This window comes from Syngnathus leptorhynchus, chromosome 11 (genome assembly GCF_054491065.1).
Source record: "Syngnathus leptorhynchus isolate UIUO chromosome 11, UIUO_Slep, whole genome shotgun sequence".
In the NCBI taxonomy this organism is placed as follows: domain Eukaryota; kingdom Metazoa; phylum Chordata; class Actinopteri; order Syngnathiformes; family Syngnathidae; genus Syngnathus; species Syngnathus leptorhynchus.
The window spans coordinates 10988792-11008035 of NC_141205.1; the positions used below are offsets into that span (position 1 = coordinate 10988792).

General features: G+C 40.6%; 1 protein-coding gene across 1 annotated transcript in view; it reads left to right on the plus strand.

Annotated features, from left to right (window-relative positions):
* LOC147049516 (contactin-4-like) overlaps nt 1-19244 on the plus strand; it is a 46715-nt gene that overhangs the window by 13308 nt on the left and 14163 nt on the right. Inside the window, exons 5-10 of the mRNA XM_085923580.1 lie at nt 1175-1378; nt 3171-3273; nt 4403-4587; nt 6741-6880; nt 10566-10695; nt 11735-11885. Coding sequence (XP_085779706.1) covers nt 1175-1378; nt 3171-3273; nt 4403-4587; nt 6741-6880; nt 10566-10695; nt 11735-11885 — 913 coding nt within the window. The remainder of the gene's footprint in view (nt 1-1174; nt 1379-3170; nt 3274-4402; nt 4588-6740; nt 6881-10565; nt 10696-11734; nt 11886-19244) is intronic.

A 19244-nucleotide genomic window follows, 5' to 3' on the forward strand; every position in this document is an offset into this window, starting at 1 on the left:
ATTAACTTTTGATGATTTGAGATAAACATGACAACCTATCAATTTTTCAATTTGCTTTGAAATATTTTTTTTAAATGCACTTTTAATTATGTGAAGGGCATTGAGTTACCTTGTGAATAAAATGTGCTCTGTGTGTTTGTGAGTACACACACCCACACATCCACCTGATTCAGCTTCAGGAAAATAAAAGATAACCTTGTCTTCACATCTCGTTTTGTAACTGTAGAATCAAAAAAGAGAAGGAAAAAAAATGAAGCCCTCATTCCTACTTAATCATGCCCCCACCAGTTGCCAGCAAGCCAGCTGTTCCTGTGGTACATATCAGATCTAGAAATAAATATGCTGCTTGCGTTAATTATAATGAATATAAAAAAGTTTTAGGAACTGAAAATGCTTTATTTTGTATACAATGTCAAAGAAAAAACAAAAATCTGAGACTGCTCCTCAAAAATATGACAGATCTTTAGTTCTGTGCACCCCTTAAAAAAAAACAACCTACAATTTAAAAAAGTTTCCTGAGAGTGAAAGTTAGCTTGTCAAGCATAAATATAGTGAATGTTGTTTTCAAGGGATAAAATGAGCTTTCCCTTCCGTGCTTGGCTTGTCACCCTGCCACAACCTGGATGCCACAGAAGACACCCAAATGGTGCAGGGTCTTCATTAATGTCACATCCACTGGGGTGCTTTAATATTCAATGGCACTTCTCTGCGCTAGAGAGAAAAAGGATATGATTGCTGGGGAGACAGCCGCTAGTGTAGAACAGGTGACATCTGCATTTCACAAAGTTTTGCAAGAAAACGTATCCTAGTAACAGATATAAAAAAAAAAAGAACCTCGAAACAAATACAAAGGGTGTTAAATGGCTTGTATTATTTATAAAAGAACATTGTTTCAGTTAAGTAAGTTATCACTAGGCTGTGTGTCATCTGCAGAATTGTGGAAGCAGATGTCTTCACCCTTGATGACATTCCCAAGGGGAAGCACAAGAAAAAAACGGACCTAAGGCAGAGCCTTGAGGCACATCACACTCAATTTAATGTGTTCTTTTTGTGTATGAACTGTGGAATGTGAAATTTAACTTTTTCAAATTCATTAATAATATTATATTGTAAGTAGTATAATGTATTCTGTTATCGCCACTGAGTCATCCAAAATCTTTCTTTATATTTACAGATCTGGAATTTTCCTGGATTTTCAATGAGTACCCGACGTTTGTGAAGCAGGATACCCGTCGCTTCATCTCGCAAGAGACCGGCAACCTCTACATAGCTAAAGTTGAGCCCTCTGATGTGGGCAACTACACTTGTGTCATTACTCATCCTGTCACAAAGACTCGAGTGCAGGGCCCACTCACGCCACTTGTGCTGCGTAATGACGGTAAGAGTTGCTTGCTCCTCACTCTCGTGACGCAAATGCACGAATTTATGCATTTATTTACCCACTCTGATATGTGTATTATTTTACGTCCAAACCATGAAATTACCACTATTCGTCGGTTGGTTCAAAGTTGGTAGATACGTGAAAGTTTTTTGTTAATGTTTTTCATATACATTTTTTTTTAATAATCAATGTAAAAGGACGCACCTAGACAACAAAACACACCTGCTTCAGTACTTTTGCTGAAATAAACAAATGAGTGGATACAAAAAACGGTTGTTTGATATGTTGTGCATGTGTTTTTGTTCCCTTTTGTTTCCCTTAAAGTGGCCGTGCTTTTTCATGTCTATTCCTTTGCTGCAGGCCGCACAATATGAGCCATCCTGTTGTTCCAGGAGCTTGGTTAACGAGTTCATTTAACCGCTAAATGTTTTGCGATGCGAAAATTACCCACCTACTTCTACCTATCTACTTGAACATGGATGATAGTGCTGTGGTCACATTCCACTGTGAGCCATCTGTGATAGGGGTCCAAATTAGCTTTCATAGTCACTGAGGGAACCATCCTGAAAACACATGCCTATCACCAAATCGACACAAATTGCCTTGTTTCTTCCATTTCTGTGGCTATTTGTACATCGCGACTTTGAATTACAGCATTAAAAGGGAGGCCTATTGCTTCACACGTGGATGACAGTAGCATGAAATACTGGGTCATTATTTGGTTTGACTTTTTTAAGATGAGGCAGACAGTTTGAATCTTGGGTAAAAGTGATAGACAAACGTTAGCTACTAATGGAATACACAATATACAGATGCATCTGTGCATTCCTCTCTGCACTTGACCGCAGACACCAGATTGCTTTTCTGGGTATGAGGTGTCCATTCTTTTTGGTGTTCTCGCTTTTTCCCCTTCTGCTTTTCACAAAGGATCACAAGTTTGGAGGGTCTCCCTCACATGACAATAGTTTTTCTCTTTGGCTTGTGGGCTGGTTGGCACATTATCAGCTCTGTACTTGGGATTTTTAGTCTCCAACGCCCAGTTTGTGTTAGAGCAGGTGGGATGCAGAATAAGTATTAATCAGTGTTTGTGTGTGTGTGTGTGTGGGGGGGGGGTCGTGTCCTATTTGATAATTTTAAAAATTAAAGTGGAGGAAACAACCCAAAACAAGCAATTACAATAATCAGACACCTCAGTTTTGATTGATGGATATGTCTCACTTGAAAGCCACATCCTCAATCCTCTTCTCATCCCAAAAATATTCAGTGGCACAACAGGAATATTTTTAATCCAGCAGAGCCGCTTCACGGACGGTAAATGAGATGCTTTGTAGACACATTGACAGCTCCCACGGGGTTTGATTGGAACATTGTCTGGTTCACAACGGTTACAAGTACAACAGAAGAAGCTCATCTGTATGCAAAAGCTCAAATTGTCCATGAATTGTCAAAGATGTGCTACATCTCCGCCGTGGAGTTGTATTTTGGTCTGGTTTTTCTCATTACGTTCAATGGAAGCGCTTTTTGTGTCAGTGCTGTGAGCAAAGCGGCTCTCTGTTGCTCTGATCACAGTAGGAGGCTGAAGAACTTTCCATTTTGTTGAAAACAGAGGCTGCATATGAAAATTTTCAAAAGCCACCAAATAGCGATCACAGTTTACCACTAGAGATTATGCACTTGTGTATTTTGTTTGGATAAATCTTTCAAGATTATTTGCAGACAGAAAATGTGCAATTCAAGTTACAATTAAAAAAAAAAAACCACAAATCATGTTTGTAATATTTCTCTGCAGGTGTGATGGGTGAATATGAGCCAAAGATTGAAGTCCAATTTCCTGAGGTGGTTCATGTTGCCAAAGGATCAACTGTGAAGCTTGAATGCTTTGCACTGGGAAAGTAAGGCAACACTTGCATCAGCCTCAACATTCTCACCTGAACATAAAAGGAAAATGTCCCTACGAAAGTTTTTTGCTTGTTTGTTTTTGCATGTTTCACATCTTAACTGAAATTCTCATGAGAAAGTAGTAGGAGTTTCATTTTTCACTTGTGAACGCTTTTTAGAGTATCATGGATCCCACACTGCAGTGTGAGATAATATGCTTAAAGTTAAAAGTCCTGACTTTAACTCCCTGAGGTCAGAGGTAATTCCTGCAGTTTTAATTTCAGCAGGGAATAAAAGACCTTCTAATCCTTTAAACCTTTTGTATGAATAGAATGTTAGTGGAAGCAACTTAGCAAGGCACATTGAGCCCCAAAATGCTGTCGAAAATCCTAAAATGAGCTGCGGGAAATGTTTCATGCTGCATTTAATTTTTGGTTTTTAACATGACTGACAAATAAAGAAATTAGGAAAATATATGCATCGGCTATAAAATGGCAAACATATGTTTGTATTCATATTCCCTATTTGGATTTGATTGTCATAAGATACTATTTAGTGTTGAAATATTCTACTCTGTTTTCCAAAAGTTGTGTAAATCTTTGACTATTAATTCAGAAACAGTGACTATAGCGCTCCAGACGTTGCGTGCCAACATTGGCAATAAAATACTCTGATAACTAATAATGGAGCGTAGCCATAAAACTAGCATTTATCCATGAACATTTCGTCCAGGTGAGTTCACATCTCACTTTGATGGAAAGTACACAGACAAGCTGAGCATGATATTGGCTTTTACCGATCGATCAAGCACCAGGAGAATTTTTTTTTTTTCCAACCATGGCGACAGCAGTTAGGGTGAATGTGTACGGCCTGATCGGCAATTCACAGAGCGCTACGATTGTGTCTTTGAGTTTCCATCTCACCTCACAGGTGAGTGATTGTTTGAAGTTTTAAATGTAGGTTATGGGTGTGACTTGCATGTAGTGCATTGTGGGATGCATGACGTTAACGTCCAAAGCTCTTTTAGGAGATTCATGAGTGAATATCCCTTCTTGATGTTTCCATAAACTGCAGTTTATAAATGAATAACAGCTGAACATGTTTTCATATACTGAGTAAAATCCGTGTGTCTCTTCCCACCAGCCCAGTTCCATCCATAAACTGGAGAAAAGTGGATGGTGTTCCTTTCCCCAGGAAAGTGGACATGAGGAAAGCGAGTGCCGTTCTGGAAATCCCATACTTCCAACAGGAAGATGCTGGCACGTATGAGTGTGTAGCTGAGAATTCCAGGGGAATGAACACAGTGAAAGGAAAGCTTTCTTTCTACGGTGGGTTATCCCCTGGTGTATGCTTCCAGTAGTCGTAGCAGAACTGCATGCATCATTTCTGTCAAATGCCAGCCCTGAGTGGTAGAAACGGTCGTGTCTCACGTGGCTTACACAAGAAGAGAGGTGTGTTTTAACGGCACATCAAAATGATTAAAAACTGCCGGTCATGATGCCTCTAATATTTTGATCCAGATTAAAAAGGAGTTAGTATGTGGATGAAGCTGAGCCCTTGCCTACGACCTTGATGGTGATCTTTGTATTGGGCTGGGCCAGATGGCATCATGATTGACATTATTCCAACTTCAATGGAGATAAAAGCTATGAAATGCAGTGTACATAGACCACTGGCACATATGTCAGGGACATAATCTTGCCCAAAGCATCTGGAATGTCAGGAAGGGGGTCAGTGGATCCACTCGTTGCTGTGGTTAGTTCAGTAGTTGAACCCTCATCTATTGAGCTCAGTAGTGGGGTGAAGGTTAGCTTGATTTGCTATCTTTCTATCCACCCACCTCAGGTCAGACTGCATCAGCTGTCAGAAAGAACTTATTTGGGGTATTAAGCAATTTGCCATTGTTTACAACCTTTTCTGGAAGCTCTCGGTCTTTTTCCCTTTAACGAGCCAGGAGCACACCATGATCCATAGTGGCTGGTCATAGTAAGCTCCCAGGTCTTTCTTCATTTTGATGTCTTTTGTCTCCCTCTGTTCCTCTCTCACTCTCTCTCTCTCACTGTCTGCAGTCTGGTGATAAAAATCAGTAATCTTATTTTGAGCCTGCTTTGAATTAAGCTTTTGAGACATTTGTCAGCAGTGTAAACCAATGGGGGGATCGATAAGGTATATCTTGTTCATCCAAGCAAGCTGCAAAAGTCTGTCTCTGAGAGGGAAATAAATGAAGGTGGTGCTATGTAGTGGGCGATGATTAAAACATTTGCAATCATTCATGTTGTCACATAAAAAAGGTGGCCATCGTTTGCCCAAAAACATTTTTAAAAGGTTTTTCTGATTTGAACTTTCATTCCTTCTTTCGAGACGTTTTGGGCGTCCAAATAGACAACAATAATAGCAATATCAATACATCACAATTACGATATAGTGGTGCTTTCAGGACACAAGATTCATCATTGCCAAATATTCGAACGTAAATTTAGTTCTCTTTTATGAATTGATTTCACATATGCTGTTTGATCACCACATCTCAATGAATGTGTTTTCCTCTTTGATGTTGGATGAGAAACTGGAGATTTGCTTCCTCAAAATAGAGGTGTGAGCTCTCCACATCGACATTCTTAAAATATAATATCAACACAAATTAACACCAAATGACCTGCATGGGTGTAATAAAAAAAGAGAAAATGTGAATTGAGTATTTATACAGGAATGTGGATATAATATATATCTTATCTTTATGTGGACTAAGGAAGTACTTCACTATAAATATTAGAAAGTCTCTTGCTGGGCAGCAGCTCCATTTCTTTTCATCTTTTTTTTCTCTATCACTAAATCCTCCACATACATGCATGCTTTATCACCGATTCACTGTGTGCTGAAATGCTGCGTGTGTGTGTGTGTGTGTGTGTGTGTGTGTGTGTGTGTGCGTGCGTGCGTGCGTGCGTGCGTGCGTGCGTGCGTGCGTGCGTGCGTGCGTGCGTGCGTGCGTGGGCGTGTGTGTATAGAGTGAATACAAGTCATTGACTTTCTCTCATGCCCTGCATGTTTTAAAGACAAATACTGAAAAACAGAAGCCAATTAGAACAGGTTTTTACTGCTACGGGAAAAAAACTCCAAAAGGTCAGTCCTTGAGAGTGACATTAGTTGAGGTTTGTGAAATAGAAAAGTGCAGTCTGCCATTACTCTTTCCTTGCCACCAGCCCCGTGTGATAGTAGCTTGACCTCCGCACCATCCAATATGTATGGAGAGCGTTGTCGCACTTGCTTTATCTTTCCACGACTGCACTTTTCCCCTAATCGTTAACAAGCCTTGAGTTACCTGCAAGAGAAAATTCTGTTGAAATGTTTAAATTTTACAAGACTTATTTGGATGAATCAAGTAAACTCAAGGTTATGCTGTTCGAACCCATCATTCTCATGTAGCTCTTTACGTTAAAATCCATCGTGACTAATAGGTCACTCTTTTCGGAAACTTTTTCAGCTCCACCTCATATCATAGAGAAGCCTCAAGATGTCCAGAAGCTCATTGACGACTCCTTGGCATGGGAATGTAAAGCCACAGGGAAGCCGAAACCCTCTTACAGGTGGATGAAAAATGGCGAGAACCTGGAGCCTGCAGAGGTGAGCCTTGCGAGATTTGCGTCGTGGTAGAATTGAGGATGCTGTTTTGGTTGGATTTAAAACCGGAGCTTTGACGCTGATGTCTCGAGCAGGGTTGTTGGGTAAAGACCTTCTTACACAGTATGCCCATATTTAGAAGAGCTGATGTAGAAGCCTACAAGGAAATAAACACAGAAAGTTCTGCTGTTGGTTTAGACAAGTAAACAAGATCTTCTTTCAGTATTTGCAAAGAACACCTGACTTTACTAATTTTAGGAAGGAAGTGGAGGAGATGACAGCAGAAAAAATGGGAACGAGCGCATCCTTTATTAATGGCTCGGTGAGAACTTGTGAGCGACATGTCAGTGTCAGGACACTGGGAAAGCACGTTCATTAAGGGCTCCTCGGTTATCCTCATGACGATGTCTATATTTAAGTACGCCAAAATACTGTCCGTGGTGCCACCCTGTCAACACACAATACTTGGCTGTGGCACAATGTAAATATGTATGTAAACTAATACGAATGTCATGTGCTTACAGAGGGTACTTGCTAATTTCCGGTTTTTATTCATCACTACACTGCCTTTGCAAAAGCATTGTGTTATCCACTTATCTAAAGTAGCATAGCACTCAAGTGAATTGCTGCAATTCTTGTAATATGCACCTACATTTTTTTACATTAAAATATGAAGAGATAAAATTTTGGAGTGCAGCAAAGACCTGATGACTAAACAGCTGCTTCATTATGCAAAGCTAGCGACAGAAACACACCAGAGGATATTGATCAGTGCTACATGTTGTTGGAATGAACCCAGTGTAGCAACACTTGCACAGCCAAGCCTGTCCAACAAAACGGCTAGCAATCATGCTGAATCATCAACAGCATCTGTAAACAATGTCTGTGACATTTTTATTAAATTTTGGGGCAAAGTGAAAATATTCAAATTGTCATAATGGTCCTATCCATTCATTGGCCAGCTTTTGCCTGTCGAATCCCAATCCAAACAAGTTGTATACGTTTAGCCTCCTGACTGTTCTCTGGGGCATCCTGCCTTGTGGAACAACTCACCAATGAGGCGTCGTGGAGATAGCGTAGCCTTACGCCTCATCTAGCTCCTCTCCATGCCGACCAACAGCGGCTCTAATTTGAGTCCATCTCGGATGACTGAGCTTCTTGCTGTATCTCTAAGGGAAAGCTCAGACAATCAGCGGCGGAAACTCATTCTATCCACTTGTATCTGCGAGCTTGTTCTTATTGCCCGCCTCACCATAAGTGAGGCTGGGAACGTAGCCCAGCCGTTCAATCGAAACCGTTTCTTTCTGGCTCAGCAATGTATATATGCAGATCCAGCCCTAATTTGTGATAACATTATAATTGCCCAATTGTATGTTTCGACTGCAAAGAGAATCAAAAACTATAATCCATAAGCACACTATAAAAGCATTTCATGCACTTACAAACATCTTTAAACATTGCTGTGCTCTTCAAAATGCAGTAATGTTCAATTTGACAGCGCTCAGTACATTCTAAAGGTAATTCTTATAGTTACAAAATGCACTTTCAAGTCCACTGTATTTTCACATGTATTACAACAAAGGAACTTTTCAGTGCCCCAGAGAAAAAATATCAACATAAAAAAAAGTACAGTACTCCTTTGAGTACCTGCTCAAAATAGCCAATAAATGAGGATATTCAGACTGCACGGCTGAATGGATTTACCTTATTTGAAATGCCACCGTTTACCGCCGCCGTGCAATGAATGGAACGGCGAAAGGTCAACCACATATAATAGGGAAGCTCTGTTTGCTGTTGAGGACACATTTTGCCGTCTATCTGAATGTAAACTTGTCGCTAAATTGTTTATGATTCGGATGGACAGAAATGTTGTATATCAGTTGTATATCAGTTACATTAATATCATCTCTACATGTAGAATATGTACGTAAATAATATTTCATAAACCATCCTCTGCCTTGCCTCAGTATTTCAGAGTTGGGTTTTTCAAGAACAAAAAAATAGATGCTGGCACATTCCTGCATGCACCAACAACCTTCACGCCGTGATTTGTGTGCACTGTTATCTACTTTGCACAGGCACTGTGAGAGGAAGGGTCAGAGTTTGTGCAAGATCACTCACAGTCAAACCAAGCTTGCTACTCCCCTGCAAATTGCACCGTATATGTAAACTGAAATAAAAAGAATAAAAGAATTTACCTATCACAATAATTTTACAGGGCATTATAAATGAAATATAAATTTAAAATACATTCACTGTTTGCCGTTTGTAAATAACCTTAGCATTTATTTTCTTTCTCTGTCACTGGAATACTGATTTGACTTTGCGTCATGTTTAATGAATAGCAGGCACCAATTTAACATGCCTCCACGCAGCTTCTGTGAAAATGAAAAAAAATGCAGCGTTTTTCAATACTTTATTAGGTTTTGGACCTTCAGTGAGTCAGTCAACCTTGTTTTGTATTCTGACTGTATCTTGTTTTCTTAGAGTTACAACTCTTAAAGTTGTAAAGTTGGGAGTTAAAACTATTCAGAAACCCCTCCAATAGAGAGCTTACGTTCTGTGTGAGCCCGAATTAAATATCAAAACCGAAGGGCAGCAGTAGGCAGAACTGAAAATGAGCTTGGAAATGTATTAAATGAATGAATAAATCAGAACCTTTGTACCGTTTACCGTCAGCATTGTACAGGTGACGATAAAGAAGTTGAGGGATTCATATATTATAATACAAAGGTTTTATTTCATCCTGCCTAGTCATACATACATACATACATACGTGCACACACACACACACACACACACACACACACACACACACACACACACACACACACACACACACACACATATATATCCATCCATTCATTTTCTGTACCGCTTTGTCCCACGGGGGTCGTGGGTGGGCTGGAGCCTATCCCAGCGGTTATCGGGCAGTAGGCGGGGAACACCCTGAACTGGTTGCCAGCCAATCGCAGGGCACACAGACACGAACAACCATCCGCATACGCACCCACACTTAGGGGCAATTTGGAGTGCCCAATTGGCCTACCAAGCATGTTTTTTTGGGGATGTGGGAGGAAACCAGACTGCCCGGAGGAAACCCACGCAGGCTCGGGGAGAACATGCAAACTCCACACAAGGAGGGTCGGAGGTGGAATCAAACCGGCACCCTCCTAACTGTGAGGCGGACGTGCTAACCAGTGCGCCACCGACATCCATTCATTATCTGAACCGCTTTGTCCCCTCGGGAGTCACGGGCGTGCTGGAGCCTATCCCATCATCATCGGGCAGTAGGCGGGGAACACCCTGAACCAATTGCCAGCCAATCGCAGGCCACACAGACACGAACAACCATTCGTGCTCGCAACATTTCCCAATGCAGTGCACCCTGAAATATTCCGCTATCCTTATGCCCCTCCTGCTGAAGGGGAAACGGGCCCTGCGGTGCACTCACCGATATAAATAGGCCATGGCTTTATTTCACTCTCATAAACATGCAGATTGATTAGGGTCATTTTCTGCTAGCCTGCCTCCATCCACCCAAGCCTTCCCCTCCATTAGTGATGAAATCCGAGATTTATAGCCACGTCTGTTATTTTCAGAGCATAATTCACCGGCCCCGCGGCTGTTTTTATGTAGATGAGCTGTGGGAACTTGGCCTATTAATGGCATGTGTCTATGTCCATAGGAACGCATACAGGTGAGCAACGGGGCATTGTTAATCAGTCGCTTGACCCTGTCGGACACAGGAATGTACCAGTGTGTCGCCGGGAATAAGTATGGTGACGTCTACTCCAATGCCGAACTGCGAATAATAGGTAAGATCACGTCATTTTTGTGCGTGTGTGACGGGTATGCCTGCATTCATTGCGGTTTGCACCAAGCTCTTTATTGGGTCAATTTTACCAGATGACCTTTGCCCCCTCAGTTATTGGCCACCAAAAGGGATACAGCATCTTTCTGACAGTGATTTACAGTGCATGCTTTAGTGTCTCTGTTTACAAGCGCAGCTCATCTGACCTGCGAGGCTTGTGTCTCGATCCTTTGGCCTCGCACTTCCTTTTATTTGTTGACAATCTCACAACACAACGGCTTTGTTCAGACTGAGGGAAAATCGGCTTTTTTGGGTATCAGATGTTGAAGCTCTACTTTCCACACATCATTTGCAAGTGATCAGAAATAATTTGATGCTTCCCCACATCAGTGGGCTGTGCTGACTTGTCTGCATGGGTCGCCATGGTAATGAATTGGGCATCTGTACAAATGGGGGCGATGCGAAATAGTAATACTCCAGAATGAGCCATAAAAAAATTCAAAAACATGTACATATAAAAGGAGAATAATATAGCCTCAAGATTTTTTTTATCGTCTTTTTATCGAGACTTTTGCTGCGCAGTACGCCATGCGCAGGCCTGTGCATGCTCGGTTTATTGCTTCTCACTCACTCAAAAGCTGGAACATTTGCACCTCCTTTGTTTTGCATGAAAGTATTTTACTTTTTCTTTCTCCCCACTGTGTACTTTTAGCTTTAAGAAAGAAGTGAACCTTGGCAGGAATAATTTATATCTGTTATTTCACTGCAGTCTGGTGGCCAAGTCACTGTAACATGCTTTATCTAGCCTGAAAATAGATTTGGTAAAAACAGAACATCTGTCATGTGTCACAGATAGAAATAAAAGACGAATCTAGACCACAGTCAAGCTCAGTGACCACAAAAAAAGAAAGACAGATGCCATCAAACCAAAGTGCAAATCTGTCTAATTGAAATTGAGCACAAAAAAAAGTGCTTATGAATTGTTGAGAAGCCAGACATTTCATTTTGTGTATTTGATACGAAATCTGCCCATCCTGTTGCAGCTGTTGCTCCAGATTTCTCTCATAACCAAGTGAGGAGCCAGACATTTGTCAAGGTTGGAGGAGATGTGCTCGTTGAGTGCAAACCCAAGATGTCTCCGTGGGGTGTGATCTCTTGGAGGAAGGCCAGTCAACCACTGGAAGAAAGTCAAAGGTAACCGCATCACTTTTTAACCACAAAACAATACCGACCTACTTTTTGCATAGAGCAGAATGTTGACTACGTCAATGAAAATTGGTGCCATGAAACAGTGCTGTGACTTTTTTATTTTTATTCGTATTATTATTATTATGGGTCCACAACAAAGACATAAAGTGTATTTGCAATAATGGCTGTCTCAGCAAAGCAATTGTTTGTACTCCAGTCCAAGGACAAGCTTCCCTAAAGCTTCAAAATGTAGCTCGTAGCATTGCATTTGCATATTTGCTTTAAATTCACCACAATTGTAATTTAACAGCCAATTTAGCCACAAGATTTTGACCCGCTCACATCAATTATACCCGGCTCCATGAAAGTATACCTTTATTATCAACCATCTGCCCAAAATATTACACTCGTTATCCAAGAGTGCCGGCACGTGATTCATTAAAGCAAAAGGACAGAGAATGCCTTTCTTCTTCGCCACAAGTCATCCCATCTCTTGTCTTCAAGTGGAAATGCATATTTTTATCAGACAGCAACACGATGCTACCCAAGCAGCGCACGTCAACGACATGTTAACGTGACTATGTGCATTCGTTTGCTTTTACACAATTACAACGACAGATGGATTGTGGCTAAAATGCTGTCAGTTGTAATTGGTGGCAGTTATAGAATGAAAAGTGGCTGAAAAAAAACAAAAACGTGACAGCATCATACCAGTTGTTTGTGTTTGGCATCACTTCTGTTACAAAAATGCAGCCTAAAATCACACTCCAGGGTGCCGTCAGTCTTTTTGGTTTTTAGTGCTGAAAAGCAAGGTGGTAAATAGGGAGGATTTATGTGGCACATTTCCACCTTAAAGGCACTCGCGCCACTCACACAATGATGATGAGAAAAGTCAACAACTCATTGGCACACAGATCACGCAGACTCACAAGTAGCTATTACCCAAATAGCGAGACAATTGCTCCACCACCTCAGCCAAAAGTCCCCCAATGGAATGATTTGGAAAGTGTCTGTACACTTGGATCCCTCCATCAATTTTCTATACTACTTATTCTTACGATGTACTGGAGCCTATCCCAGCTCAGCGTGGGGCAGAGTGAACCCTCGCCAGCCAATAGGACAAGACAAAAACATCATTTGCATAACGTTCTAAACATAATTTAGACAAATAGGCATTTAACCTATTTTTCACTTTATCCATGCTTCATCTGGATTTATACGGGCATTCCCACTCAGAGGTTGAAATTGGATGGGAATTTAGGAATTAAGATGACGAAGGCTTATATGTGACTAAAATTTCCCTAAAATGCCATTAGTTCTATTGGAGGGAATTTATTTTTTTTCGCACCGTAATATAGCATATGTGTAAAACACTGAATACACGCATAAGGATACATGATCCTCGTGGACCTGCAGAAAGGGAGAGAAGACAGCAAATGGCCTGGCGCTTCTCCAGGAGCCACTCCCAATATTCGTAGAAAACTTCAATCAGCCGCCATCTGGCCTTCACGGATCTCTATGTGGCTCTGTTACACATCAACAAGATATCAATTTGACAGAAATAATAACTGATGAAAGTGTTTGTCATGTTGAATTATTAGCATAAAAGGCAATGTTGTGGATAAAATATCTTTTTGCAAAACACTTGTTTTCTGTATTTTTGGGGGGCCAAAAATTGGTTATTTGCGTGATACCAATCCACGTTCAACTGATAACTAATTTCCCCCCCAAAAATGGGACTATCGTAAAAACAAACTTTTGTTAATGTGATGAAAGAGGTACCCTCTTCTGTGTTTATGTAGTCATAAATCCTGAAAGATCAATCAGAATGCTCAAATTAGCTTTTTGTAATGGCTGACATTGAAAGGGTTATTGAAGGCTAGGCATAATGTGGCCATTTATCCAGAATGCATTCAGGTAAAAATGCTTTAAAGCTTTGAATAATTACATCTCTATATTTCTTAACATAATGATAATACTTAATGATATGAATACCTGTGGTCATTGCAATGCAGTCCTTAGCTGCTAAGTGAAAAAGCAGCGTGAGACCAAAGTTGTGATTCATTGGCTCACGCCATCTGCTAACCCCCTTCAAAGTGCAAATCAAGTTCCTTTCACCTTCATGGGAATGGTCAGCCTGTGAGATCAAATTTCTCCTCATACCAATCCAAGTTTTACAAATTACATGGTTTTCTAATGTTCATTAAAGAAGTTGTGACATGCCCTCTTTGGTGCTCCGTGGCCTGGTTGCACACGGGGGTCACCCAGTTGCTGTCAGTGCCCAGTTGTGGGTCATGCCAGCTTTTGCATACATACAAAGCAGTGTTGTTACTTGTCAAACAAAAGGTTGGGAAATTTGCACAGTGGTTTCACTTCTGATGCCCTTCACTCACCTGTGACAGCTTGATTGCACGTTTCAACGCCACTGCATCGTGACTATTTCAATTCAGGTATTAATATAGATACCAAGCTGCGGGATTTTATGAACACAGTGGTTTGGTTTGTGTCCACTAAAGCAGTGGTTTCCGATTTCTGTTTGGCCAAAACAGGAAAAGAAATGTCACAAATAGTGGATGCTCATTTCAATAATGTACCTTCTGCTATCTAATGGAAAAATGTTGATGTTTTTCTGCCTGTCACGACACGTCTCTGCCATAGATCCGTGAAACAAAAAGCATTTGTTATCAATATATAGTCATTTTCGGAGCAATGAAATAAAACTAAATCATTTCCGCACCATCATTTCTAAAATCATACAGCATGCTGGTTGTGAATCACTGCAAAAAAAAAAGACATTCTGTTTTACTGCAAGCCATTCAATTATGATGTTAGCACCTCTTATGGAAATGGCTACCCATAATAATCAAGTCAAAGAGATTTGGGGAACCCAATCACAAATGACTTCAAATGATATCCATTTTTTATGTGTGGTCAGTCTTATTGGATTTGCACACACAGAAATGTTGTCTGTGCGCGAGTATGGGAGCAGATATTTTGGGTTTGCACCTGTGTAGAAAGAGGCTAACCCATACGAGGTGGCAGTGAACCCCTATTGCCGAAGATTAATTGCCTTAATTGCGTTAACGCTCCAGAGTGGCTCTGGCAGAGAGGGAACCGGTGTCACCGGTTGGGTAATCAATCTTCACAGCAGCAGCCTCCCCTTTTTTGCTGCAGTGGAGCAAGAGGGACGTCTTATCTAGCCCAGACAAACCTACAGGGACACAGTTTAGATGACATCAGCTGGAATAAAGCAGCTGAGAGTGCAAAGTGGGGTGTGGTTAGTAATTGGACCATGTGAGCCAAAAAAGAGCAGCAAAAAAAAAAAAAAAAAGTAACACGCCATTTCAATATGTCACACGAGTGTTGTGTTGGTTCTGGTGCCTCACACCAAAAGCACTCCATCAGCTTCCTTTCATGAAGTGCGACAGGCTGTGCTGCAGTCACACCTTCCCTGATTAGCGCTGTCAGCATCAGCAGTCATGCAAATATTTGCACGAGACCAGTCAAAGTAGAAGATGTTTGCGTCTGAAGTAAGGTATTAAATGCTTGGGTGTGTTGAGGGTCGACTTTTTAAATGTTTGATTTTTTCTTAGTCACTTTCACAGTTATGTCAAGATCACAATTTGTTTTTTTTAGTTTGTCGTCTTTGAGAGCTCTGGGATCAGAGATGACGCAATCACTGTGAGTGAAGTAACCAAGCAACATTTTGTGTTATGTATAATTTATATAAATTAATGCCTTCAAATGCATGGCCAATTTGAAGTGGTGAGGTGAGAGGATAGAAGAGCATACCTACCATGTGTGTGGCCTGAATTTCGATGGCTTGATTAGTGTTTGGAGAGAGAAACCATTTCTATTGCCGGATTGGGCAGATTTTATCCGTAGCCATGACCAAAGGTTCTCCATCCCTCTCGTACGTTATCCACCGCCCTTCCCCGGCAGCGCAAATAGTCATGATGGTCACGTAAAAGAGGAAATGTCTTGTAGAGTGATCAGCATTTATGAGCCCACCTGTTCTGCTCGGGGCACTCCAGAAAAAAAAAAATCCGCGCCGGGAGAGCAGCAAACTTTGCATTCATTTACTCACGGCATATTGGGCACTCTTTCCTTGTTAGTTTGGTCTGATTTGAAGAAGATTTAAAGGAGATAATATGCATTCTTTTACACAATTCAAACATTTCCCAGGTGTCGTCGTTAAAAATCTTTGGAATTATTTACCCAAAATATGCAAGGGATAATGAAATTCAGCTTACCTAACATCCACTGAAATCGTTCTTTATGGGGGGAGGCAGTTCTGTTCCATGCAAATAAGCCACTGCTCGCTTCACACCAAAATTCCGATACTTTGATTAGAAATGTGATGAAGCATGAAATGCAAATTTTAGATGTATTCATACCTGATGAATAAAATGCGGCGTTAATTGGACAGCCCCTTGTTCCTTCCCAACCCCGAGGTAGTACAAAGTGTTCCCCCACTTTACAGCCACATGCTATTAACATTGTTTATTATGCTTAAGTTTTGCTAACCACTTTTTTGTTCTCATCAAACCTCTAATTGCATCATCTGGAGTCTAATAGAACATCTGGTCATGAAGTGGAGTCCTGCCTCTTTCTCAGTGGAGCTTTGCAATGTCCGGCCCAAACACTGAAAGCAGATGTGTCCAGAAGGACTTATTCATTACTTTGCTTGGAGAAAAGCTTTACAACCGCCAACGGCTGTTGTGGACCGCTGACTCTTGCTTTTTTATTTTACCTTTGCCAACAATTCTCCACCTTGGCTGTAGCCATATGGCTCAGAAGGTCCCCCGAGTCAAAACAGGAGCAAACCAAGGATTAGAGAAGCTGGCAGGTGCAGACGCTGCTGTTCATTTGTGCCCGCAAGCACACACGCCTATGTAGCAGATGAAATGTTTTATTTCATAAATTGCGTATGATAGTTGCTCAACAGTCCCAGAAAACACAAGGGCCATTGGTCCCATTGTATAAGCCCATTTTTTGACTGACGCAATTGTCTGTATTCTCGTGTTTTCATTACTATTTTGTTCAACATCATGTTGCAGTGTGAGCCAAACTATTTCTATTGTTATGTAGCGTACTGATATATCTTTTGAGGCTGTGCCAGTACACAAACATTAAATGTTTACATTGAGATTTTCCAGCAGTAGTGCTCGGGAAATGAAGCTTTGAATTTGCTTCGTGAATCAGCTGTATTTTGGATTCCTCTAGATGGCACTGGTGGTTTAAATAAAGAGGTTTACGATAGTGGTAACAAACTAAAGAACCAATTTTATAACAGAACCGAGTAAAGATGCAGATCTAGAAATGTATTCAGTGTTGCAGTGATCCACAAAACTATCAAGCCAAGAATTTGTGACAGTTGGCAGCCACTTAGAGAATAATGTCTAATTAAATCTGGCGATGGAGTAGAACCCTTTTAATTATTCATCTGCCAAGAAATTTTGTACAATCTGTTGCTTCCAACTCTGTGGGCGAACTCTTCCAGCAATCTCTTTCAAAGTTTCATGAATCGTTTTCAGCACATTGTTAATGGGGAGCATGATGAAGCATGTGGTGAGCACATCTGCCTCAAAATGACCCGCTTTTTATTGATCAATGTGGATTCTGTCTGCTTTCCTTATGCTTACATTGTGTTAGCGTTACAGCTAGGTTGAAGAATATGAGCTGATATGAGTCAGGGTTAGGGTACCCTACCTCTTGATAAATGGATGCTGAGATAAGAAAATATATAATATATAAATCTAATCAGTGGTGGTTTCAAGTCATTTAAATGTGCTCAATTTGGAGTTAACTGTAGTTTAGGCTTTTGATTTTGTTAATGTCTTACAAATGTACACCTTTGCCATAGTTCAGTGCATAATAAATTCCTATTACTTTTTTCATGTAATCCTGCCTTGTAAAATGGGTGTATATTATTCAGTGTAATAATTTTTTTTTGCTGTGTCATTTGCATTTTGTGGAGTTCTAAAAACATATTTTTGGAGTCTTATGCTGACTGACTAAACTCTAATCTCACTGAGAAGATCAAATGAGTTGTGAGATGTTTGCCAAGATAAGGTCAGTGTGCGTCCCTCGTGCCGCTCACTAGGATTGTTTTTATCGGAGAGACTTAGGCCGATATCATTTTTCAAAGCGAGAATCCACCAGCGCAGCAAGAGTAATCCATCTTGGTACCGCTGACAATTTCCTGTGGAACACGTGCATGCTCTTTATTCCTCAAGGAATACCTCCGCACATAAGCGATAAATATCTGTGAAGCAGGAGAGCAATTTGTGATTAAAAGAATCCTCCGGAATAACATTCACAAACCCTTTGTGGCCCGGGGCCGATAAACTCTCCGTCCTCTCCGAGGCAATTACCGGCCGGCGCGATCTCATAAGGTTCCATTGAATTCGGGCTTTCTTGATGAGCCCGCGTCATTAAGATACCTTGAAATAAAATGCACAACATTTTGTCCTTGATAGCTTGTTTACACTCAGATTCCAAGCTAAAGATTAACATGATGAATATTGAGGCTTAAAATCTTTTGAGGCACACTAAACCACTTCCCGGAATGAAGCCATTAGTTAAGGTCTAATGAATTGTTTTTTCGGATGTTGTGAAATGCCCAAACATCAGCATTTCATGACGTGAGGGATTATTGCTTTGAGTCCGACATTACTCTCCCCGGGGATTGTTCTGATTAAGCATTAGCATGGACTCAAATGCTGCCATGCTGTCCCAACTTGGAAAAGAAAGAAGCAGTCACTCAAAACCATGAACTGCATAAAGTCAGTTTTTTCATTGAAAATTGAAAACAAGTATGAAAAAAGAAATGATAAATATTGGGGTTTGGTTTTGTTTTTCTGTACACTGAAAACGTGTTCAATTTGTCAAATTGTGGTTACATTTATTTATAAACTATTTGAATTTATATGTATTTTAAGTAAATGTATTGTTCACTCTAAAAATGCATCAAGATCCAAACAATTTTCTTTTGTCTATTCAGCAACTGCTTGAATTCCGTAGCCTCCTACAAAAGTATCGGATCAGTGAGGTGATTTTCCCTATATGCTGAATTTATTTCTGCATGAATGAGTCCCATTCATTCTGCACCTAATGGCAGTTTCTTTTTTATCTTACCAAGATTTTAAATTGGTCTACGTCTAGGTTTACATGTCACTGATGACCTCATGCCCATCAGAGTGCCTGTGATCATTCATTGCAGCTAATGACCCATGTGACAGCCTAAGAATCATCGGTACAGTTCTGTGTATAGTAAAAATCAATATCAATTACACCTGTATTGAAGAGCTGTCTCAAGTAGAAGTCCATATGTCGTTTCATTTATTTTTTTTCAACCACCAT